This window comes from Vidua macroura, chromosome 4, assembly GCF_024509145.1.
Source record: "Vidua macroura isolate BioBank_ID:100142 chromosome 4, ASM2450914v1, whole genome shotgun sequence".
NCBI classification, from domain to species: Eukaryota; Metazoa; Chordata; class Aves; order Passeriformes; family Viduidae; genus Vidua; species Vidua macroura.
In genome coordinates, this window is record NC_071574.1 from 58203231 (window position 1) to 58228612 (window position 25382).

General features: G+C 39.3%; 2 protein-coding genes across 3 annotated transcripts; both read right to left on the bottom strand.

The window, feature by feature from the left end:
• Positions 1 to 1040: 1040 nt before the first annotated feature.
• LAP3 (leucine aminopeptidase 3) lies at positions 1041 to 16508 on the bottom strand. Of its 2 annotated transcripts, XM_053976545.1 has the most exons (13): positions 16322 to 16508; positions 15768 to 15883; positions 15379 to 15433; positions 13515 to 13620; positions 12192 to 12351; positions 9398 to 9559; positions 8251 to 8409; positions 7393 to 7517; positions 5887 to 5975; positions 4659 to 4761; positions 2467 to 2546; positions 1714 to 1826; positions 1041 to 1607 (listed from the first exon to the last, which is right to left on the bottom strand). In XM_053976545.1, exons 1-13 carry the CDS (start codon positions 16442 to 16444, stop codon positions 1409 to 1411), a joined length of 1590 nt encoding a protein of 529 aa, XP_053832520.1. In that variant the 5' UTR covers positions 16445 to 16508; the 3' UTR covers positions 1041 to 1408. The 2 variants fall into 2 exon arrangements, with proteins under 2 accessions (XP_053832520.1, XP_053832521.1); XM_053976546.1 differs by lacking the exon at positions 15768 to 15883 and having other exon boundaries at positions 16322 to 16359.
• A 3748-nt stretch (positions 16509 to 20256) lies between these two features.
• On the bottom strand, positions 20257 to 25223 carry CLRN2 (clarin 2). Its single transcript, XM_053976615.1, has 3 exons — positions 24900 to 25223; positions 20930 to 21109; positions 20257 to 20522 (listed from the first exon to the last, which is right to left on the bottom strand). Exons 1-3 carry the CDS (start codon positions 25150 to 25152, stop codon positions 20257 to 20259), a joined length of 699 nt encoding a protein of 232 aa, XP_053832590.1. The 5' UTR covers positions 25153 to 25223.
• Positions 25224 to 25382: the final 159 nt, after the last annotated feature.

Here is a 25382-nt window from a genome sequence, read left to right on the forward strand (position 1 = left end):
AGAGCGGGGCGGGCCCGGCGCGGCCCCGCCCGCTGAGGGCCGGAGCCTCGGGCCAGGACGTCTGTGGGTTAGTGCACCGCTCCTCGTCCTGCCGCTGGGCACCTCTGAAAAGGGGCTGGCACCGTTCTCTTGGCACCTGTCTAAGAGATATTGTAATGTGTTGATGAGATCACTCCTTAGACTTCTCCAGACTAAACAGACCCAGCTTCTACAGTCTCTCCTCGTAAGAGATGTTCCAGACCCTCCATCCTCACAGCCCTCTGCTGGACCCTCTCCAGTAGCTCCATGTGTTTCTTGCATTGACCAGGCCAGAACTGGACAGAGCACTCCAGAAGTGGCCTCAGTAGGGCAGAGGAGGTGGGCAGGATGACCTCCCTCAAGTTGCTGGCCACACTCTTCCCACTCCACGCCAGGATACCACTGGCAGTGCTGGAACAAGGCAAGCAGAGACAGCAGCGCCATCCTCCGCAGAGGGACCCTCCTCCTCCAGCCTTTGCTCTGCCGGTGTCTCACAGGTGCGAGCCTGGGTAAGCACTGTTTCAGCATCACTTGTTCCACAACAGCATTTAACAAAAACCCAAAAACCCCAAAAACCCACCCTAAACCAAAACAAATCCCCACCCCATGGGCTTCGATCCCCCAAATTATCAAGAAAACATCACCTCATGTTTTAAGTGTCAGGTCTGTTTGAACTGATTCTGGGAATAATGTCCCTGCTTGGAGGGTGGCCACCTCACACCAGGAAAGAGGGGAACTATCGGGATGACAAAACCATGTCAGGGCAGATCCCCCTAAAAAACACACAAACACTAACTTGCACCCACTAATTTTCTGAAAAAAAATTACAATATATATTTCTTGACATGTTTATAACTTACTACATAATTCTATGCTGAAGCCATGCTAATGCTAAGCACACAGCATCATTTCTACCTCAGTACATACCAAAAGCAGTTTAGTTTTTCTAAGGAAAAAATGCCAGAATGGTGTTTTATTAAAAACTTTGCAGAGTTCCCATTGACACCACCTATACTCAAAACTGAAGTACCTCTATCATTGATTGTTTATTCTCTCTCAATCAAAACTCACATCCAAATAAGGTATTTATTGTTTACAACAGTTATGCCTACTTTACATATAAAACAGATGTCTCAATAGTTCCCAAGATCATGTTTTGGTATTAAATTATTTCAATAGTTCAAACAGAACAATTTTGATTTTAAACTGCATAATATGGTATGGAATGAAAAATCTCAAAGTTGAGATATTCTTACCAAAGTAATAATTTATAAAATGCATTTTTAGTTAATTGCCACAGTGAAAATATGTTTGGGGCATTCATATATGAATGATACCTTTTAAGATTTCTATTCTTAAGGCAGAGTGGATGATTTCAGAACAAGTATTTTTATTTGGCATTGTGACTGTCTTGACTTAATCGAGCTGCAAACTCAACAAGTGTTCTTGTGGGCCGCCCTGCCATGCCCTTCCGGAGATACGGCACCTCATCTTTATTTGACATGACCCCAGCTATATCCAAATGAGCCCAGTGAGAGGCAGTCACAAATTCCTTCAGGAATGCAGCAGCTGTGCATGCTCCTCCAGCTCTGTGGGAAACAGAAAGATGTATTGTTCCCAAAGCAATTCCAACAGCACACATATTATAAATAGGTTGAAAGAAAGGGGCACATGGAAGGTATTGGTTCATCTTACCTGCTGTACTTTCCAATGTTACTCACATCTGCAAGAGAACAGTCTGTGACTTGTTTTGTGTAATGCTCAAAAAGAGGCATCCTCCAAACTCTGTCCCCTGTCAAAATGCTGGCCTGGAAAAAAAACAATATTTTGGGATTTTTTTTTTTCTAACTGCACTTGTAAGCCCTGTTTTCATGCATGGGTTTTGTTTAGGTTTTACCAGTCGAAAAATCTTCAGATTAGATTTTTGGAAATACACTGTTTGCAAAACAAAACAGGCAATCCTGCTTTTTAGGTACTTTAGTGCTAGCCACAAGGCAATGTCAAAAGACCACATTTTTTATCTGTTTTTCCTTTTCCCTGACAAGAGAAATCCTTCCCCTCAGAGGCTTCCTTGATCCATCACACTTCAGCCACTCACAAGGCCTTTCTGAATTTCTGTATCTGTGTTATTAAGCAAGATCAATTATCTTTTTAACATGAACTAATTACTGCCAGTAGCCCAGAGTTTATGCATATGTAGTGAGTTATCAGAACATGCAGATCTTTGAGATGTTTGGTGTATGATATTACATCTCACTGAAGAGCTAGTAATTAACAGTCAACATTATTTTCAACTAAATATAGTACTGGCATAATTCCTCTAAAATTTCAAAACATAACAACATCTTTCAGATTTGCATAAAGACTTTCAGTAGTGTACTAACTTTTCAATAAGACATATCACTGAATTATTACTATTATGATTTAACAATAATGCAGGTGACCTACCTCATAGAGGTGAGTCCAAAGCCAAGATGAATTTGTGAACACTCCAGTCGCAGCAGATCCCAGTGCAACATCCATGGCACCTAAAGAAATACACCTTCAAGTTTATATGACAAAGGCAAAGGTGGACCTGAGCTATTCCCTGCATTCTGACTCCTCACAGAACTTTCCATTTTTAATTCCCATTATCAGTAACAGGAATTTATCAGACTGCAAAACTTGAAGATTTTAGTAGACTGACATTTTTGAAAGTCTGAACATCTTTAGAACATTTATATATTCTAAAAAACACAAGGAATCATAAGAATTATATTCTGTTTTCCATGAAACTAAATTTTCTGATTTCAGATTGATGTTTCTTAGAAATAGTTCTAAGATAATGTATTAAACAATAACAGTGTCCTCTAAAAAACCCTAGATATTATTATTTTCATGTAGAAAAAACAAGTGAATGGGCTTTTTCCAGTTTATAGACCTCTATAATTTTTGAGCTGATACTTTCTCTTTGTGACTTTCACTTACATAGACTTTTGCACATCATGTGTAAATTTATTAAATACTTAATTTATTAAAATACTCCTTATCAAAATATTAAACCATGGGATTAGATATTTATCTGTTTGATGCACCAGAACTGTTTCTCTAATACCAACACTCAATCCTTAGTGAGATGAAAAAAAAAGTAGTTTAGCAAAATATGTCGAAGACATTTCTATGGGAGCCCTCCTTCCTGCTTGTTGCCCAAGGATCTCAGATAAGAATACTTTTATACAAGCCAGCAATCTTAAAATCAGTTTCCCTTCTGTCTATTGAAATTTTCCACAGCATTTGAACTAGTAAAACAGGTGGAACATAATTTAAAGCATTAGCAGAGAATCTATATAAGCATAATTATTTTGCTTAGCATATTAATTAAGCAACAGAGTAGAGTCTGAATTACTCTTCTGTGTTTGCTTTTATTTCAGCTACACTCACCTCACCCATGACAGTTTGTTAGTGAGTTCATGCGGGGACTGCTGGACTCCAGGATGGTTTGGGTGGGTGCTAACGAAGGATCTCTGAGGCCCGGTCTTTAGAGCATAGGGTTTATTATAAAGGATGAAGGGCCCTGCTTAGAGTTGCTAGCCGCAACTCGTGGCAGGCCCGGGGAGAGCGGGGGGAGAGAGAGGGAGAGAGAGAGATGGTGCCAGGTGGGTGCCCCAGCAGGAGGGTCCAAGAGAGAGAGCGTCCGGTCCCTTGGCCACACCTTATCAGGGGGCTTCAAGGTGGGCTGGGACAGGACTCGGGCCAATGGGGTTACAGACATCGGATACTTCAGGGGAGGGTTACAGGTATGGGATGAACCATACATTGGGGGGTGAGACAGGACATTCCATTTGACCTTAGGATCTATCAGAAAGGGGGGATTGCATTATTGTTTTCGGGATGCTCAGTAATGAAGGTTTGATATTTCAAACCTCGTTTTCATCTCGATATCTGTATTCTCTGATTCTTTTGCCAGGCCCTCATATTTATAGGGCCTTGCTATTTCATCTTCCCCAACAAGTTCATGCATATAAAATTGCTGGTTTTAAATTTAAATTTACAACTTTATTATTATACAATTGTAGAGATGAAACAATTAGAACACATTTCATAATGCCTAAAAGTATGCAAATTACACAAAAAATACGAATTCCTGGGGGATGATGATGACTCTCCTGCCATCATGGAGGCCTGAGCCAGCTCACAGAGTGAAAGAACTGGCACTGGCTGGGTCAGAGCTCAGGCACCCAGCAAGGCATTCACGAACCTGTCTGGGCTCCAGATGGACTGGGCAGGACTCTTCCATGAACATGTCACTACCTCTGCAGCACACAGGCCTGGGAGCTGAGAGGGTTCAGCTCAGAGATGGAAGAAGCACAGGGAAACTCTGGCCAGAAACACTGAAGTCTGTGTAGGTTTTCCTGCTCTTGGCTCCAGCTGGGCTGAGCCAACACAACTTCATCTCCACTGCTGAACACGTACCCTGCACGTCCCCTCCCCACTCCAGAGACACACAAGCTGTGCTCACTGCTGTCCTGAAACATGTAAAATAATCTCAGTTGCCTTTGAATTAAGGTGGGGTTTATATACACAGCACAACTAATCCACAGCCCAACTAATGAGTAACACAAAACCGACTTCAAAGTGAGCAGGGAAGGGACACTGCTTACCTGTTAATGTTGCAGCATTCACAATAGCCCTTGCATTAAAATTGTGGGCATAACAGAGAGCATCAGCTAACAGCAGTCTTCCTTCTGCATCTGTGTTATCTACCTTCAAAGGCAAAATCAGTAAAACAACAGATAAAGTACTGTAAACGTTTCTTTCATTGATGTATTTCTCACATAGTATCTTAAATAGCTTTTGGATAGAGACCCTAGAAACTTCAGGAATGAAAATTTACTCAAACTACACTGAAAAAAAGAAAAAATATAACATTGATATACAGTTATATGTATAAAGTAAAAGCATATATGTCGCTGAGGTAAGTCATCCTTCAGCACTACAACCTCCTCTGCATGCTGGGTCTCTCTACTGCTGGCTCCTCAGAAGAGCCTGGAGACTGGAGAGGTGTCTCAGGGGAGCACACAGGCTGCATCCTGTGCTTGGAGCTACCAGCACTTTCTTGCAGATTTCTGCTTGGTGGGGGAATACATGCCCAGTCTTCTTCCCTCAAAGCAGAGGGTGACTGAACTCAGTTTTCAGAGATGAATGTCAAAGAAATGGAAGGTTCAGCAAGTCAAAAATGGCAGAATCACAGAAATTCAGACAAAAAGAAAGCCATCTACTTCTGCATTAAATCAGTGCTCTACAGCACAATGACTTTCAGTACAATTTAATCTATTAGATGAGTATGAAACCATTTGTAATAAATATGAAATATGTATCTTGGGTACTGATTTGGCAAGCTCCTTTGAACCAACAGCCCCTATGACTCAGAATTCTGACTGTACTGAGCATTTTGGCAGTGTAAAGACCATGGTTACATCAGCAGGAAACTAATGTCTTACTCTGATGTCTTACTCCAGATAGCAAGGAATTCTCCTCAAGAGTCTGCTGGAAGCAATTAATGTTATTTATTTGGACTTAGAGCCTATATTTATGAGCATTGTAACAACCCCTTGTGCCAAACGAGCTTTTCCAGATGCTCAATAAATGACCTTACTTTGCAGCTTTTCCTAGCAATTTATAAAACATGTCCCATCTCTTTAATCTATATTTGAAAAAATCCTACAACAGCAATTTCTAGTTAGTAACATGCTTCTTACAATTTTAAAAACAGTACATTTGCACTGCTTATCTGTAAGGGTTTTTTTCAAATGTACTCTGACTGCAGTCAACTCGGTTGATTAAACCAGTTCACTAAAAGTATTCAACTTCCAAGGTTCACATGCATACCTGTATTGTTTTTCCATTCTTGGCTCTAACTACATCCCCAGGCTTGTTTGCCTTACCACTGGGCATATTTTCACAGAGGGGTGCCAAACCTCAGAGACAAAAAGAAAAGTGAATTATTAGTTTTCTTCTCAGAAAAGCTGTAGAAAAAATCCACTTAGATAAACTCCAAACACCTCCTTAAGAAAACAGTACAAGTGTAATTTTGAAATTAAACCCAAAATCCAAATTTTCCCAGTTAATGATAGACACATGGTCCAGTTTTCAATCAGGGAAGCTCCTCTGCATGATGCACCACCAGGCTCTCTCACCTACACTACTTTACCACTAGGGTTTTCTTCTACATTTTTTCCAGACAGGTGGTATCAGAGGAGTAATAAATACTATTTTGTGTCTCCCATATATAATTATTCACATGTAAAGGAACGTCTTTCTTTCTGAAATTAAAAACTTCTCAAATAAACACTCTGAGCCATTCAAGCAGTGCTCATTGTATAATGTCTAGAGTGGTCCAAAGACTGACTTGTCACATAACTCCAGCCATACCAAGAACTAGAAATGAGCAAAAAACAGGCTCAGCATCAAAACTGCAACTATGACTGGGATCATGGAATTAAAGGCACTCCACCACTCATAAAGAAAACCTGCACCTGGCACAAGGTCCACAAGTGGAGCACCACTTTTCAGTGGCACGATGTACAGACAGGCTCCACTGCCAGCCCTCCCCATCGCACACTTCGCTGAGGAACGCCGTGAGGATGTGCGTGGGCACCGCTGCCCTCTCCTGGTTGAAGCATAGAAGTGACTAAATACCAGTTAACTCAAAGTCGAGCTTCTCAAACTAAAACTTATTGCAGACCATGTCCATTTCATTGCCAACTGGTCTTGCCACAGCATCTGAATCAGCTAATTTAATTTTACCTCTGTAGAAAAAAATAAACTTTTTTTCAGAAAAAAAAATTATTGCACATGCATAAAGGTATCAGCAGACTGGTTTGGCTTGTTTTAGTTTGCTGCTGAGATATTCACCTAAGGAAACTAGAGCTGATCCCTCTTCCTGTTCAGTTGTGGCATGCACTTATGGAGGTAGCTCAGCACTCCTGACTTCTTTTCATTCTTGGCACTCCTGACTCCTTTTCATTCTAACTGATTGTATAGAGATGCACATTCCTTCTTGTAATGAGGGATCAGGACTTTTCAAAGACATTGGAAGTATCTTTATTGATAAACATTTCTCACTTAAGATGTAAAAATCACACCTTAAAAATCTTGATTTGGTGTTCTAATTCATTTTTTCAAGTAAAGAACAGTAATTTTTTGATATGCAAAAATGGAAGAAAAATTTAGCAAGGGAATGAGAGATGTAGGTGTGCAAGAGTCCACGATGTTTGTACATGGCTTTTACCATTGCTAATACTAGAAAAATACTCTCTCACAAAACCTTGTAGAACTAAGATTTTTGGATTCTCTACACAAATTATTACTTACCAATTATGTTCAAATACTTACCAATTATGTTCAAAGGTAGATTTAGAGCTGCTGCTGTCACAATGGCTGAACAGACAGTTGCTGCCCCTCCCATATCTGCTCTCATCGCATCCATACCTGACGACGGCTTCAGTGAAATGCCACCGCTGGAACAAACAGCTCAAGTTCCATGTCATGTACACTGATGATGTTCTGTCCATCAGTGTGTGTTAACACCAAATATCAGTAAACACTAGACCTGGTACTGCAAATGCTTCTACAACCCTAGTAAGTGTACTGGAAGCAAGGTATGTGGGTTTTAATTTCAGATAAAATATTACTTCCTCCTAATTAGGAGACCATAAAAATCCAGGTAAACTGCAGTGGAGTAACTCATTGGTCTTCATAATAGCAGTGCACAAAACAAACAAAATAGTACACTTGGTAAAAATCAACATATGGATGGGGAACCGACTGATAAATTCTTCAGCAGTATGTGACAAGGAAAGTAGTTATAAGGAACTGCTGCAAAGAATTAACTATTTTCTATTTCCTTAAGCATCATCTAGATGTCCAGTGACATACTGCAATTCTAATCATGCAAATTCTTCATCCACAGGTTTGTTCAGGACTAGAAAAAAAATAGCACCGTCTTTATTTTATTTCCCTCTGAATTTCCTTCTTCCCCTGACTACTTGGACAGTAGTATTTCCTACTTTGGACAACTGATGTTATCATATTGCCAGAAAAGGCAACACAAGCTACTATATAATGCAAGTTCAGTGCAATGGCATTGGAAGACATGCTGAGCAAAGAAAATCATCTCCCTGTTGAACATGAATAACAGGAAAGCATTTTCTCCCTCTAGTAATTAAAATATTGGCATACAAGCATACATACCTGTCAAATGTAACTCCTTTTCCTACAAATACCAATGGGGAGTCATTTGTATTAGCACCCCCTAAATAGTGAATCTCCAGAAATATGGGAGGTTCAGCTGAACCCTTAGCTACACTCAGGAATGCTCCCATCTCTTGTGTTGTTATCCAAGACTCTGGTCTGGAATAGAAACATGTATTAGTTTTGGTTTTATTTATCCCAACTGGACACTTTGACCAAGGTGATTTTTTTTTTAAAAGATCATTATTCTTGACAGTTTGTACACAAACCATTTCATTTTAGTTAGTTATTTTGGAAACTGTAGTTTAAATCCAACCACTACTACCTTTTTTGGTGTAGGAGAAAAATACTTCCTCAAAGTTGCTCTTTGATTTTTGTTTTGTCTTGTTCAAAAAACCCAACAAAGTAACAGCTTGTCTACAGTTTCTGTATCAGAAACACTGATCTTTCACTTGCCTGTGAGGCTGTAGATACTAAAGGTATGTGAAGTAACAATATTTCAGCAGGTTACATTTAGCTCTCTGCTATCTAGATTTCCCCCAGACTTCTGCTTTCAACAAAATAGTCTCCAACATTTGCACAACCAGTAAGCCCATTTCTACTATAGAGCAGAAAGTAGAAATTCTGGGGCAAGAAGCACCAGCTATGCAAATTCACTTGCAAGGGCTTTTATGGCTCCATCTCATATTTTTAAAAAACTATTAAAAAATCCCAACAGTAACAGCAATAAATACAAGATGTTTTATTACCACATCCACACAAAAAAAGCAAAGGTATGTAAAAAACCCACTTGGGAAGAAAACAAAAGGTACTTAATATTAGCCCTCTATTCACTGAGGCTTCTTTTCACAGCACATGTGTTAATTAAGCAATAATTGACTGCATGACTAATTGACAGTTAATGATTTTACTGCATCACAGTATCTTTCTTCCTCTGCAAACTAGCAACTCACTTAATCCTTGACAACAGCCTGCAGTCTGGGCACCCCTCACACCTTTTCCTCAGATACTTACCCCGCTTTTGTCATTTGAAGTAGCAAAGGGAAAACGAGATTTGAATAACTTCAGATTTTAATAACCTGGAAGGTATCTTATCTTACTGTTATGGTCCTCTACCATACAGAGGAATAATTTCCATGGAATTTACCTTATGTGGACCTTTACATTGCTGAAAGTTCTGAGCTTCTTTTCAATATGTTCAGCAAATTTGATTGGAGTTATATAATTAGCTGGAGCCTCCATAAGGTACCGAGCAAGGTTCTGCCCCTCAGCGTAGATAACACCTTTTTGCCAGGCTTGACTTTCAGCACTAAACAACAACACACAATAATCAGGATTACAGACATTTGCAAAAGTAAGAAAAGCATTCACATATTCTCTTTCTTAAAATGCAGTATCATTAATTGGGAGCAATTAATATCACAGTTAATGACGTACAAGGACTCCAGTCTAGTAATTTATATCTGGTTCTAGTAAGTGCCAAATACTTCAGAGAAAGCTAGGAGAATCCAAGAGTAGACAGATGGAAAATTATCTATCCATTTCATTAGGTCTTATCCTAATCCTCACTAATCAAAGATTGGCTTAAATCCTTAAACACAAGGTTTAATACCCCCTCCAAAGTTTGTAATCACATTACTTTTAACAGCCTTGAAAGTTTTTATTTACCATATAAAGTCTCCAATTCTGTTTTTTTTTCCTTTACTGAAATATGGTTATGTGGTAAGAGTGGAACTTGGATCTCATTTCCCAGTGCACTCATGGCAGTTCACTAAAAAATGTCAGAGCAAACATTCCCAGAGCTGCCTGTGTTGGAATGGGGAAGTCCCTCTGGTTACTTTGACAGATGACCAGTACAAAACCTTTCATTTTACTGAGACAACTTACCTACTTTATAAGTTATCACAAAGCAAGGCATTGAACAGGATTTTGCCTCTAAAAAGAGCAGGACAATGACAGAGGAATGCAGGAGGAATATAGAAATACTGCCTGGATATGGAAGGATGTAATTAAGAAGCCAAATGTCAGCTGACACTGAAACTGGCAAGAAGTGGGAAAGGTACCTAGAGGACTTCAACAGGTACACCATCAGCAAAAGGTAGGGCAGGAATAACACTGTTCACTTGCTAAATGGTGCAGGCAACCTACTGAACACTAAGACTGAAGTTCTCAATGCTGGCTTTGCATCAACCTTAATAATTATAAAGATCTTCCAGATGTCCCAGTTCTTTGTGCTCAGCAACAGCATTTAAGGAAGAGGGGCACTCCTCATGACAGGAAGAGAGACTTAGGACTTAGCTTAAGGATGATGGACATACACAAGTCCTTGGTAACAGGCAGCACACATCTGAGGGTTCTGAGGGAACTGGCTGGCATCACTGCAAGCCTAGGCTCTTTCAGTTTGGAAGGTGTAACTGAATGTGGGTCCCTGTTGACTGAAAAGGACAAATATGCATCTTTAAAAATGCCAAGGAGGATACAGGGAACTACAAGCCAATTATTCTAGACTAATTCCTTAGAAGTTTGTAGAGAAAGTCATTTTGAAAGCCATTTCTAGGTATATGAAGGACAAAATGGTCACTAGGAACCAACATTTGCAGCAACTTAATTTTTCCTGACCAATTTAACTGAATTCTGTAATGAGAGGGTTTGTCACAAAGGACCACAGTGGATATAATTGATCTTAAAGTTCCTTTCCAGCCCAAACAATTCTGCGGTTTTTTTGACTTTAGCTAGGTTTTCACACATAATCCTTGCAGACAAATTGAGAAAACATGAATTGAAGCAGGAGTGTTTCTGAACACAGACACATCTGAGAGCTGCACAGCACGACAGTATCAGACAACAATCTCAAGATTCAACAAGGAAAATTGCAATAGGACACAAAGAAAAAATTCACTGTGAGTGTAGTTAAGGACCAGAACAGATGGTCTAGTGAGGTTGTGGAATTTTCAACTGAGGAGATATTAAAATGTGGACTAAACAAAGGCTAAGCTTTAATGTTGCATGTAATGTCCACACTATCTCTAATCCAAGTTGGAGCTGGACTGAATGACCTCCAGAAATCTTTTCCAACCTAAATTACTATATAAAGATATTACTTCCATAACTGGTCGTAGGAATGTTTTCAGGAAATGTTTATTTAATACAAATTTAATCAGTTTCTAAACTATCTGCCATGCTACAAAATAGGAAGAGTATTTATTTTACATATAATTTATCAAGACATGCTTACCCAAGCAGCTTCCACTTTATTTCACTAACTTCTTTGTAAGGAAGAACTTGCTCCAGCTTAAAGTACATACAGGAAATACCTCTCCCCTGCATGACAGAATATCTTATACCAAACATCCGAAGTCCACTCCAATAATTGCTCTGAAACCAAAAGCCCTGGTTCTACTTTCTGCTCTCAGTAAGTGATGTTTGTTTAGAAAGCAGAAGAACCCAGGCTTCTCTTCTTGCACTATACTCTGTGTATGAAAAATATAATGAATGAACTATGTAAAATATATCCATAGCACATTGGTCTGCTGTCAGTTAGCATTTCCTAATTCTCCAAAGGATTTATCCATGTATGGAATTTGAAATATTTCTTCTCCACAATTTTGGCACACAATACTTACAGAAGTCCTAGTATATCACAACTTCTCTTCAGGTAGCTTTTAGTTTTTATTTTTATCCTGGTCCTTCTTTTCTATGAAACAGCATTTATTTACCCTTAACCTCTGAATATGGCATCAAAACACATGGAACAAACACTATAAATATACTTGAGATGTAAAGTACTTCAGGAAAGTCAAATGTGTAGGAGTTAAGAAGAGTGCTGTTGCTAACGCTATTCCTTCAGTTTTGTTTCTCATGCACAAGCATGCCATGCATACAGTTTTATAAATAAGCAAATAAACAGATGAATAAATAGGCAAGCTTTCTTTTGCCTTCACCTTCCATGAAGCTGAGGAGCAACTACAGGCTTCTTTTTTTGCTTCAGCTCATTATATTCATGCAATCCAAGGACAGCACCTTCTGCAGCTGCTTGTGCATCTCCACAGGGGTCTACTTCCACACAAGGGATCTCCAGGTCCTGGATCTGCCTGCAGCCAACTGAAAAATACAGCACAGAACTGAAGGCCAACTATTGCACAGAACTGCAAAACAGCTGTCCAATGTGATCAATGGGACATTTCAAGGAAAAAATAATTGCAACTCAAGATAGCTGAGTTTATAAGTAAGTCAGTCAAATAGATCATACAGTAGAAGAATTAAAAATGCTAATGACCATATACTGGCAAAATTTTGCTAAAAATATCAGTTGATGAATTATAATTATTAAAATGTTTCACAAGAATAAAAAAGGAAAGATCACAGTTGTTCTGACTCCTTAAAGCTCATTCTATAGCAAAGCAAGGCTCTACCATTCTGGAGTGCTATGAATTATGACTACCTACAGGTATCAGAAATTTGTCATAATTTAGATTTTTGCCATGAATATGGCTGTTATTTTCTTCCAGATGAGTTCATATACCCTTTTATAAACAATATATTCCATACATTCTATTTTGTTCCCAAATAATTGAACAATGTTTTATGGCAGCTACAAAGTGAACAGTAATTAACAATGTTAATGGCAGCTACAGGCTAGCACTTTGGACAAACAGCTCTCATCCAATCACAGACTAAAAAGTCTTCAGTGAGAACTCCTAATTCTTATTTTACACACTTAGATGCAACAGTCATCCTTGATTAAGATAAGCCCTCTCTGTCTTCAACAGATAACATACTGAATCATAGTACTGATGTTGTGAAAGATATTAATTTATAAGAAAAATATCTCAGTTATGAAATAAGTGTGCATTATATATATATTTATATTTGTATTTATATTTATATTTATATAAAATAGATATAATATATGTGTGTACTTAAGTACAGAGTGACCATAAAGTGAATTGGTGATGCTCCTCGGCTCCAAAATACTAATTAGACAAGTGCCTTTTCAATAACACACTGTTTAGGAAAGTTATTTGATATAAATAACTGCAGTTACGTGTCTTTAGATTTGATTTACATTCTTGATAACTCCTTGCTCACTAAGGAAAAATTTACATGAGTATCAGTGACAAGTAAATGCATTTACCAAACCATGCAGTAAGCTGTGCATTTCAAAACAAAGGCATACCTAGACTTGGTCTTCAAAAGTGGAACAGGCTGCAGAACTGCAATTGCTTTACAGACAAAATGCTTAAAAAAATTTAAAAACAGTTAACCTGCAACAGCTGTACGAATATTTTCTTTGCCTTCATTCCAGTTTTCTTGTTCATTTATTCCAGCATTCTTCTTACCCAAGCCAACTACCACCACACTTGGATAGTCCTAGATGAAACCAACACACAAATGGATTCACTTTCCTCATTGTTACAACCACAGCAGAGTTGTTAAAAAGACTTTAGTTTCCAAATCAAACCAAGCATAGCATTAAAATACATACAGTACTTTTTCTATATCAGGCACTTTCCATTAAGAGTGCCTGCATGGTGCTGCTGTGCTGTGCTCCCAGTCATTTGCCACAGGCATGCAAGTTAGTTATTCTGCTGTCCAGTTAATAATCATGTGCAATGCACATGGCAGACAGGGCTTTATATTCAATACATGGTAAATCTGATACTCCCAAGGGCAAGCCTAAGAGTCCTTGGAAAGCAGATCCAGCTTTCAAGCTGTAAGAAAGGACAGAACTTATCTGGAGAATCATAACCTTTTTTGACAAAGTACTATGTTCAAGAAAATAAAATCACTTCAAAAGCTCAATGTGTTAGCGCATCTCAGGAGCTCCGCCGGCAGGATTTGCCAGGTAGCAAACCAAAGCTGCACAGGGGTACACCACTCCAGAGCTCAGGAAAACAATGTAGCACAGCAGACTACATGCTTGCCTTATAAGCTGCATGCAAGTAGAAGGAAAGAAGTAGTGAGTATTAAAGGAGCCTTTTAAGAGTGAAGCCAAATTTGTATAAAACTCAAAGCTATATATGTGAACATATAGTTCCTATAGCTCTTGAGAAAAAATTAAGTTAATGTTAGGCTTTCCCATTTCTGTCAGCCTCTAACAATCAGCTTTCAAACTACTACACTTCAGTCTTAGTCCACAAAATGCTGAAACTTGTGTTAGCATTCCAGAAAATCAGTGATACCAGTTAACATTCTCCCGTCTTCTTTTGCAGAGATTTGCTACTCACTTCAGAGCCCATCCTGTATGCAGAACTAGGATAATGGGACCTTCAGTGCACTCAACTTCCATGAAATTTCTGAGAGCCTTTTTACCAACTCCAGTGTCACCTGCATGGGGTGTCCACACAGGAATTTATACATGGTAGGCAATTCTCACTACAAATGGATTTATTTCAGATTATTTAAATAGCCTTCATGTAAGATTCAGTTACTTAGATAGGAACACTTAGTGTCACATCACATGCCTGCCTAGGCCTTCCAGGTAGGCCTGCCTAGCTAGGACTCCAAAAAGGCACAAATCATTCCATATTGGTCAGCTTGACATATGTGCATTAGTTCTATCCCAGCTTCTCAAATGGCACCAAAAGCCTGACTTTGAGCAGATGAATCCTCATCTTATACCCTTGTGATCTATCATGCCTGTGCAGACAAAAGTCCTGCTTGAAGAACAGTCCCATATCTTGTTTTCAGAGGTTTCAAGCACCTGACTTAAAACCTCTGACAAAAGCCTCTGAAGGGACTAACTTTTCTTAGAACTGTCAGGTCTGGAAGGTCTTTGCACCTATCAGTAACTCCTCACAGACTCACTGCTCCTGGATACAGGAGGCACAGAAGTCAGATCCAAAACTGCCATGCTTTAGCTCATTCAGGAAGCAGCTATTCAGAGAACAGCACCTTTGGAGCAGACTTGTTCACATCCTCCCCATTTTCAGCACGGTGGAGCGAGTAAAGGACTGTGCAAAAGGCTGTGCAAGCATGGGCAGTGCAGAACAGGAACTGAAACAGTCACGAACAGGGAAGAAGAGCTGGCCATTTATACAAGCACAGCAGTGAACTCAGAATAAAATTAGACATAAGGACAAACTTCACACATCAATCAACTAGCATACAAAACCACAAAGTTCATACCTGATGCAAGCCGTGAAATATGCGTGTTTTACCTTTCTTCAAAGGTGGCCCACATCTAGGACACAAAAAGATTCTTTCAATACAGAAGGCCTTACTTGTGATAAATATTACACTACTACATTTACTCCATGACCGCAAAGTGCACCACACATGCACCCAAGCCAGCACATGCTTGGCTCTGCGCTGATGCAGAGCAGAGGACAGCTCCCAGAAAATTTTGCATGTTTGCTCAGTGATTGGTTTTATCATGGGAGTTCCCCTCCAAACTGTTGAAGCAAATTCCAGTCTGACAGTGATATGGACACAGACAGTAATAATGAAAAAAAATATCCTTCCTACTGGTATTTGTAGGTACTTTAGTCCATTTCAGAAGCTTATCACACACTTACAGGGACAGAAGTGCTCTCAGCTTTCCAGACATAAGCCTATCAAAAGCATCTCCCGCACTAGTGAACTGGGCAGCACCGTCATCCTTTTCACTAGAGTAGACTCCCAGAACAAGACCCTAGAAAAGGATGCGCGTTAAACAACACGAAATTTAGAGACCCATCAGAGAGTCAGTGAGCACAGTGTTCAAACTATTGCTACTTCTGTATGTATTTATCTCAGTTTTTGAATTTATCTAACGTGATGCACAGAGTAACACTTCCATAAAGCAGGATCAATTCCTACAACTACTTTAAAGTGTGAAAAAGAAGTCAGATACAACGTAAGTGAATTTACAATAATTTTGCCGATCACATAAAGACAAAAACTCTTTCAATCAGTAATTTTAAGTACAAAAGAGTTTCTCCCCGCCAGCGCAGACCTCCAGTCTGGCACACCCAAGAGAAGCGGAGGGAGCCGCACCACTCCTGATTCAGCTCCGCGGGGCACACGGAGGGCTCAGCCGAGAGCCGAGCGGAGCAAGGGACACGCAACGCCCGCCCCGGCTCCCGCTCACCTTCCCGGCCGCGCCGCGGCTGTAGCCCCGCGGCGAGGGGCCCTGCGCCGAGCAGCTGCAGGCCCGGGCCACGTCCCGGGCGAGGCGGCGCGCAGCCCCGCTCCGCACGCAGGGCAGCAGCATGGCACCGAGCACGGCAGGCAGCTGGGAGGGCAGCGCGGAAGGGAAGGGAGCAGCGTGGCCGGGCCCGGCGCGCACAGCGCCTCATCAGCCGGCGCCGCGAGGGGCGGTGCGCGGCGGCCGCGGGAGGGCCGGGGTGGAGAGCGGGAGCGCTCCCGAGCGGGGATCCCGGGGAACGGGGCTGCGGCTTCCCGACTTGTGCGAGAGGGCGGCTCGGCTTCACAGTGGATTTTTGCCCTCTCGCGGCACGTTCTAGATAGGTGGTCGTACTTCTCTCGGGGCTTTATCACAGACTTAGGCAGCCCTAGTCTGCATACGGAATACTTAATTTGCGTATTGAAGATTAAAATGTAAATTACTTAGGAAAAATAAAACTTTATTGCAAATGCACGTTATTTTCTACGAGAAAGCTGTAACAGTTTCAGGCTGAAATTACAAAAAGAAATAAAAATGTGGCAAATGAAAAAAAAAAACACAAAACAACTTAATGAGAATGACTGTGGTTACATTCTGTCAGGAAAATTGACAACAGAATACAGGGTCATTACTGTAATATCAGAAGTAGATTTATGCTCAGCAAAAGCACTGCATGGAAAAGAACTGGTTGGAGTTTGCTGACAGTTACTGTCAGTCTGAAGAGCATTGAACATGCATTGGATTTTAATTTCAGGTGATCGAGACATTTTTTGTTCCTTTCCCTGCCCCTGAAGTGTGAAGCATAGATTTAAGTAATTAATTTTAATAATTAAAGAATAAGACACCTTATGACAATATGTATAACAATGTTTGCTTTTCCATACATCTTTAAGTGGAGTTACACTGTTAGATGAGCAGAACACGATATAGAAGGAGTTGGGCCTGTTCTCTAGGAGTCCACTGCACTTCCCACCTCACAGCTTTTTCCATGACGTGGTACAGAGACAAATAACATGTTTTATTAAGGACAGCAGCACTCAGAAACAATGACTGAGGGAAATTGAATCCATTTTGATTTATCTTGTAAAAATATATTTTATTAACATTAAACCATAATATAATTTAAAGAATCAAAGTGTTAATTAATTTTTAGCTTCATTTATTTTGGCAAGGCTCTTGGACAATTAACAGCTTTTTAGTTCTTTGAACTCCATAGCTTCTCCACATTCATGGTGCTTCTATATATTATTTTGTACATACAAATTAAGTGGGTATTTTTGGGATATATGAAGTTGTCTTTAATTTTATGGAAAGATAGGATTGGACCCATAATATCTTCAAAGTTCTGGGTAGATATTACTTATAAATATTCTCACCTGGGATTTCAAGTCTTCCAAGGTAAGAAGGGCCCCCAGAGAAGTGTTCATTTCTACATGTTGAGCATGCATATGATCAGATACACTATGTGAAGCATAATAAAAATGTTTAAATAAGGTATACTGCATATATCAAGTTGCACATTTTTGAAATTAATTTATGAGGTACAAGGGAAAGCTGAACAAGTCTAAGTGATAAACTTAGCTATTGTTAACCCCAGGGTGGGCTTTGTAATTGTACATTTTAAATATGTATGCCTGCATTTAACCTTTTTTTCTCCAGACAAAATTTCCCAGGGCAAATATTCCATGCATTGACCTATCAGTGTATCTTAGCAGTGCTTAAACTCAGACAACCTGTGCAGCTGAAAGTTTAATTTAACCTTACATCTGTCTCATGAAGTTTAGTTAATGCATGGCGATACTTCTGTTCACTCTGAACTGAAAATACTATTTTCTCACAGCTCACAACACAGTCATTGGGTGATAATATTATTTGGTCATTCAACTTGTGCAGCTACAGCATCCCACAATGATGCTTCATAAGTCTGCTGTAAGAGAAATCTTCTCTTGGACTTTTACTGCAGAGTATGCTCCATTCTTGAATTGATTCAAACCAAGAAATTACAATGCTTATCAGCCCAGTTATCCCCTTTAACTTCATGTATACAGTGCATTCTACAGGTTCTTTCAGAGCTACTGTGACCTACCTAGGAATCCACTCCAACAAATCTTTAATCTTGTCCTTACCTAAATAGTCCCATGATTCGTATTCAGTGATATTTTTTGGAGGGGTTCAAAATTTTGGGGCCATCAAGCAGTTCATTATCAGTATGAAAATATGTTGCAATACATGCATATTAATACTACTAAAAAACATTTTCACAGCAATCACTCAATATGGAGGATTTAAGAATTTGTTTCCTTCTCACCACCTGAAGAGAATTATATTTAGTAAAAGCTAAGTTACATACGACAATATAATTCTTTCTGTACAGTAACTGTCTAAATTATACATGTTCATAGAACAATTACAAATAACAAGTATTACATTTTCTACTTGTGTAATTATGCTGCACTTCAAGTTTTCTATCTCAAAGCCACTCAAAATTTTCTGGGAGGGGAAGGTGGTGGTACCACAGAAGGCCCTGTGGACAGTTTTCAGGGCAGTACTGCGTTGCTACCATCTAAGACACCTTCATAGCCTGGGTTTGCTTGCTGCCTATCCATGTACAGGCTATTGCACCATCTTTCTGGAGCTGTGGCCCAGGGTGCAGTCTGAGTGAAAACACCAGTACATTTAGAAGAACAGTGAAGCAAGAGGGTGGTATAAAATAGGAACTTTTTCTGCTTTATTGAGTCTCCTTTATGCTAAAATTGCAACAGTTCTCTAGACTCATCATCATTTTCCATTGATCTCTTAAATTTTTAAAAATAATTTTAGTGCTCCTGGAAAAAAAAGTGGCTCATGGCATCTTGAAGAAAACAGGTTAGTAGGGCCTATAGCAGAGGCATTCTCACAAATTTCTGCTTCACTCATAATCCTGCTAACCTTGTAGAGCCAAACCCAGAGATAGGTACAGAGAATGTATTAATTCTTAGTGGTATATTCCATATCCTTTTCTCAAAAATAGTCAATCCTCAGGACCCATGAACTGGTCAAATCCTTGTTAATATTATGTTACTTCCTAAGAAAGTAATTTTTCCATCAATTTAACCAGTTCTATTAATTTCAATACTGTTTCATCATACATCACTTTTACTTGATTTTAGATAGACTTAACAATTAACACAGTTATGAAGAAAATTAATCTGTCAGATTAATATTTTCCAGGTTATCTAAAAGCACTATTACCCTTAATCTGTTTACTTCCAGAAGCTGCAATTAAACATTAATCTAGCAGCTAATAATTTTTTCTTCATAGACTAATAGCATCCTATATACTTTACATTTTTCACTTCTTTGTCTTGTGGTATTGGATAATTTCTGTTTTAAAGACATTTCACACACACACACTTAGCCTTTGATGTCCCTTAACTTTAGCCTCACAGATGATGTTCTCTTTTTCAATGCTGCATAACATCATCAAACATCTATGTCCTTTTTAATATGCTGTAGATAATTCTGTGAAAGTAAATGCCACATATACATTCTTTCTGTTTTGAAATACCCTTACCGTTTCAAAGATTTGTGATAAACATGTTGTCTTTCTAAATAAAGAAGACATTGGGTTTTATGAAATATTTTACCTTAGCTTTCTAAAACACCCCAACGTACAAATTTTCTAAAAACTGAAACAGCATATACTCACTGCAGATATCAGTCTGTTTTGAGAATAATAATATTTACAGCATTTGTTTTTTGTTTTTTTTTTTCACAGATTTGTTAGTTGCTGGTATTGTAGACTGACATGTTTACTCAGGTTTGTATGTAAATCATGTATCCAAAACAAAAGCTGAAGAGCCAAGAAGCTGTTCCTGTCACAACAGTTCACTTGACCAAAATAGTTTTGAGTAGATTTGTTAGTACATGATATCTTCTGCTGTAACATTCACTTCTTCTGTTTTAGTCTTAATTTTAGGGAAGTGAATCCCACTAATGGCTATTAGCAGCAAATTGACTGCATGTGCTGTGGCACTTGCCACACAAATCCAAAAACAGTCTTCAAAGCGTTCTTCTAAGATAACAAACCGAAAGACGTTTTCCCGAAAATTGGCAATTCTTTCTGTGAGGTGATGAAGTTTCACAGCAGCCATGAAGCTGGTGACTGCAAGTACTACAAATCCACCTGCAACAAAATGAAAGACGTATTCACTATTATCAAATCAAAACAAGACAGATATTTTGCTTCAAAAGACTTACTGAATACATCACTGAGTAGGGATACGGAGTAGGGATAGACAAAGGCATGGCTTAAACACCTTCAAAATGCTTAGGCTTTATTGTATGGGCAAACATAATTTTATCCATGACATAAAGGCTCAAGCTGGCATTGATAGCTCCTGTTAAATGTTAACTAGACACAATAAGCCAAGATACCACCTGGAAGTTCTGTTTCAATAGGTGTGAATTCACCACCAACTTCATTGTATTCACAAGTATTTAAATCAAAGAGGTATTTAGTAAGGCAAAAGAAGGAACTTGTATCATTTTCTATGAATGTGACTAGAGAAAAACACTGGAAAATTACTTTACCTGCAAGGAAGTTCCAAAGGCATGCTCCTGCTGGACCGTTAATAGCCCGGTAAGGAACTTTTATTGCGTTAAGAATGCAGAATCCAAAACTGACCAGAGAAAAGAAAATGGCCACACAGAGGAACATTATGATCATCACATGCAGGCCTGTATTCAACTTTTTCACCATGTGTGGGAAAACTGTCAAGAAAAAATAAATTGTCTATTCAGTGTATTGGTTTTCTTGATGATGGTAAACATCACACTGGCGCTGGTGCTTCAAATTCAACTCATATTTAAGGAAGATTGTTTTTTATGGAGATGTGGAATTCAGCTAGTTGCACACATCTCAGTTCCTGATGCTTTATTTTTCAGTGCATCATACCAGGGATATTCTGCTACAGGAATAATCCTCTACACAGGATCTGTGAATAAGGACTCAGGCTGAAGTCCTGTTTATTTATCTAGCTGTGTTAATGTCTTTATCTCTGGTGCTGTATTGTCTGCTGCATACTTTCCTGTCTCTTTCCCTCCTCTGTTCTCAGTACCAAACTCCTGGTTTTGAGCTTCTCATTCCTGTCTCATGCTTTTAATCTCATTCATTTGAAGTCTGATAGTCTCCGTTTCCTTGTTCCCTTGTTGCCTAAAATAGTATCACTTTTTTCTGTGTTTATTTTCTCATGTTATTCTTCTGTTTTTTCTAATCCTCTTTTTACTCCTGGCTCCAGTGAAATCTGCCCTGATTTCATACGTCCTGATCCCACAGGTTTGCCCTTTAGGATTCCCTTCTTGGTTTCTCATCTAGTGTTTATGGCCCCGTTATGCTTTTCTGGGCATCTGGCAGTGTTTTAGCCACAAATGAAGCTTGTAAAGTATTGCAGTCAGGTGGGCTTTAGGTGAAGTGCTCCCATGGTTTGCTGTAGGCACAAGCTCTCCCTCAGCAGCCTGCTGCTCACTTGTCTCTTGAGAACAGTAATTTTCTTGGTTCTGCCTTCACAGACACAGTTCCTTTGTTGGAGGGCCAGATTGCCCAGCAGCAGGAAATGTACACCTGAGTGTTTAGTTTATCCTGCAGCCCTCTAGTAACAGAATCAGAAGAAATGTGAGCAGGGAATTGTAGGTGATGTTGACTGCCAGGAAAGACAGAAGCTGATTGAGAGGAACCCTAAAATACAAGGTGATCAAGAGGAAACCTTCAGCTAGAATAGCACTGCACACTCATACATGTTTTGAAGAATTCGCTGCCTAATTACTAAAAAGTTACTACAAAGAAGGTATACTATGTTATAAACATAGTATAATAATAAATAAATTCCTACCTGTGCTGCATAACTGACAAAAAAAAAAAACAAAAAAAAAAAACAAAACCCAAAGTCCAAACAAGCCACCTAAAAAGTAGGCAGCAATAGTTGGTAGATGTCACCATGAACTTCAGGCATATAATTTGATCGTGACATGACAGAATTGTAGTAGATCCTGTAGAAAAAAATCATACTGTACAAATCCCATACAAAAATTATGTGATTCAAAAGATCTACCCTTTCAGTAGCTCATTCTGGGGTTGTAGTTGGGCCTGGTGCACAGAAAAGCTGCAGAAGACTCTGACAACAAGAAATGAGGGGAATAAATGAGGATCAGAAGTATAAATGAGAAATAGGAATCCAAAAGCTAGGTTGTTTTCTGACTGGAAAGTAACTGGCAGTGTAACAACAAAGCACATGGAATTAAGCCTCCTTACAAACCATCAGAGATTTTAGGGTAGTTGTATGGATTATTTGGTCTCTTTTCTGAGTCTCGCAGCCAAGTCCCAAGGACCTGCCCAATGAGTCTGGCTTAGTACACAGAAATAAGAATCCATGAGAAGGCTATTGCCTTGGAGACTCCTGACACAATCCAGCAGTGTTTGCTATGCACAGGCAAAACGCATGACTTCCCCAGCTTGTTCTTGGGGCTTGACTCAATTGTCAAAACAGAAGCATCTTATGCCAGTTTATTTGCCTTAGGGCCATCATTACAACCCTGTGGGTCTAACGTACATGCTGCACTAAGATGGGACACTTCCAGAAGGTGCAGCTGGAGGCCAGATGATACATCTTGAGGAGTACAAAAGAGCAGTAGATACCTGTTATGGCAACAGAGTCACTCTCCTAGCTAAAAGAGTGTGCCAGCCATGTCTACTCTGGTGAATGTTAACAGAGTGAAAGGAGATGTACAGTAAATTATTGCAATTTGGAATTCTGAAGTGTCAGATGTAGTGCAATACTGCACCATATGATGTGCTAGCTTTGTTTTGATCTATGGTGCCAGTGAAGTCCATTTATATTATCACATTCTCCATGAAAAGTCTCACAGTTCTTGCACCCCAGTAAGTTCAGAATGCTTGGAGATTAAAGGGGACATTAATCCAAGAAAAAGTCAAGTCAAACCCAGAACCCCTGGTCCTGCTTACCATTGTGCAAAAGTATCAGCTTTGTGTATTGTTGTTTAAAACCAGTATTGTGAAAATATCAAACTCAGTAGAATTATTAAAATATTTAAAAGGGAAAATCTCTGGAACACTTGTTGACCAAAATGCATACTTGTGCCTGCTGCGCTTAATGTTTTACAGTTCTAACAGAGAATTATCATTAGCTTCAGTGAGAGCTCTGTTTGTCTAAGGAGTGCCAGCTCACATCCTTCAATTGCATATCAATGTACTCCAGAGTGACTGTGGAACATTATGCCTTCCTCTCAGGTTGCACAGTAAAAAATCAGAAAGTTGTACAGAGTTTTAAAGGAGATTGGCCTTTTTTTTTTTCTTTTCTCATTCTCTCTGCCAGGATGGGGTGAAAGAACTGAGACTGGATGAGCATGACTGAGACTGGATGACCATAACTGCTATGTCCATGTCATGAAGTTGCAGTTGCAGTCAGAGCTTAGCAATAATTTGGCTACTGTAATAGTGACCAGTCCAAATTCATCCAGTTTAACAACTGGTCATGCTGATCTTAGTTGAGGTTGGTTCTTTTCTACATTCCCTCTAAAGTCCCACAGTCACACCTGCCTTCAAATTTTTATAGAAGTGCTTGTGCAGTTGTGTAGTCAGACACGATCCTATGGGAAAACGAGTATTTATTTTTGTAGGCTAAAGTTTTGGCCAGTTTAACTTCTGAAATACCTCACCTCAACTACCAGAGCCATTGCAAAGACTGGGACAGGACAGCATTGCTTTGGGCCAGGGAGAGGATGAGACTGCAACAGCTTCAACTTATATTGGTTTAAGTTTCAGTAAATCTGTACACTGAATTAAAAATCTTCAATGCAAATTACCATTTTCACTACAGAACAGGATGAGTGAAATTTGGAAATCATCCAGAGTACAGCTCAGTGCTTTCAAGACCTCGAAAAAATATTTTATGTTAAAAGGAATATGTTTAGAAGAGTTTCTACATTTGTTAAAAGTTCAGCAATTTTTTGTCTCCCAACTTAATAGAAAAGAAGGTAAGAATTTCTTCAACATGTTAATAAAGTTAGCGATATGTGCTATGGTAGACATTTGCATTAGGACAGCCAGAGAAATACAGAAATGTGTCCAGCTAAATAAATCTCTGCTTCTTAAAGGGAAAAAAACCTCAGAAGAGTTCAACAGAGAAGGCAAGGAGGGGTAGCAGAGCAAAACTTGGCATAGGAAATAGTCAGTCAAGGGGAAAGTATGATTTACAGGGTCATCTCCAAATGAATTTCACCCCCTTCACAAGACTAAAAGCAAACTCTCCATCTAGCCCTAGGGGTTTTTTTCCCCACCTTGATTCCAGGATTACAGAACATAACTGTAGCAAAAAACATTAATGAAATGATAGAAATTTTATATTCACACTCAAAATGTCAAACCATAAAGACTGCACATTTACTTAATAATAATTTGCATTCTACAAGTTCTGTAAACAACAAGAATAAAGTGCTAAATTTGAACTAGACATTAGACTAAATATTCAACCAAAATTTTACTTACTTGTGAATTTGGAACGCCGCCCGCCCAAGCCACATTGGCGTATTTTGCCGCCCCGAAAGAGTCCATAATAAATTTCTCCAATGAACTTGACCAGCTCTGGATCTGTGGCATTGACCAAATCAGCCCCTGTTTTGCAAAGGATCTTTCCAGTCATCCACTTTGGGATCCCCATTGCAACAGCAATCAAGATAAAAGACACAAAACTTATTAGAGAAGCCAAAGCAAATAATGTCTTCTTAAAGCAGCCAGGCATCCTAGTGCTTTCAAGGGATCATCTCCAAGCCCTCTCTGCAGCAGTCAGACGTATTTCCCATTTTTCGTCATGCTCCAAAATCCACAGCCGGATACCAGGCATTTCAAAATACTTCTCTTTGTATTTTGAAGGTCCAGCTGTTAATCTGCATGGTTAAAAATAAAGTCAAAAAAATACATTTTGCTGCAACAACATCCTGAAATGGTCGCAAGTAACGGCTTCTTTACATT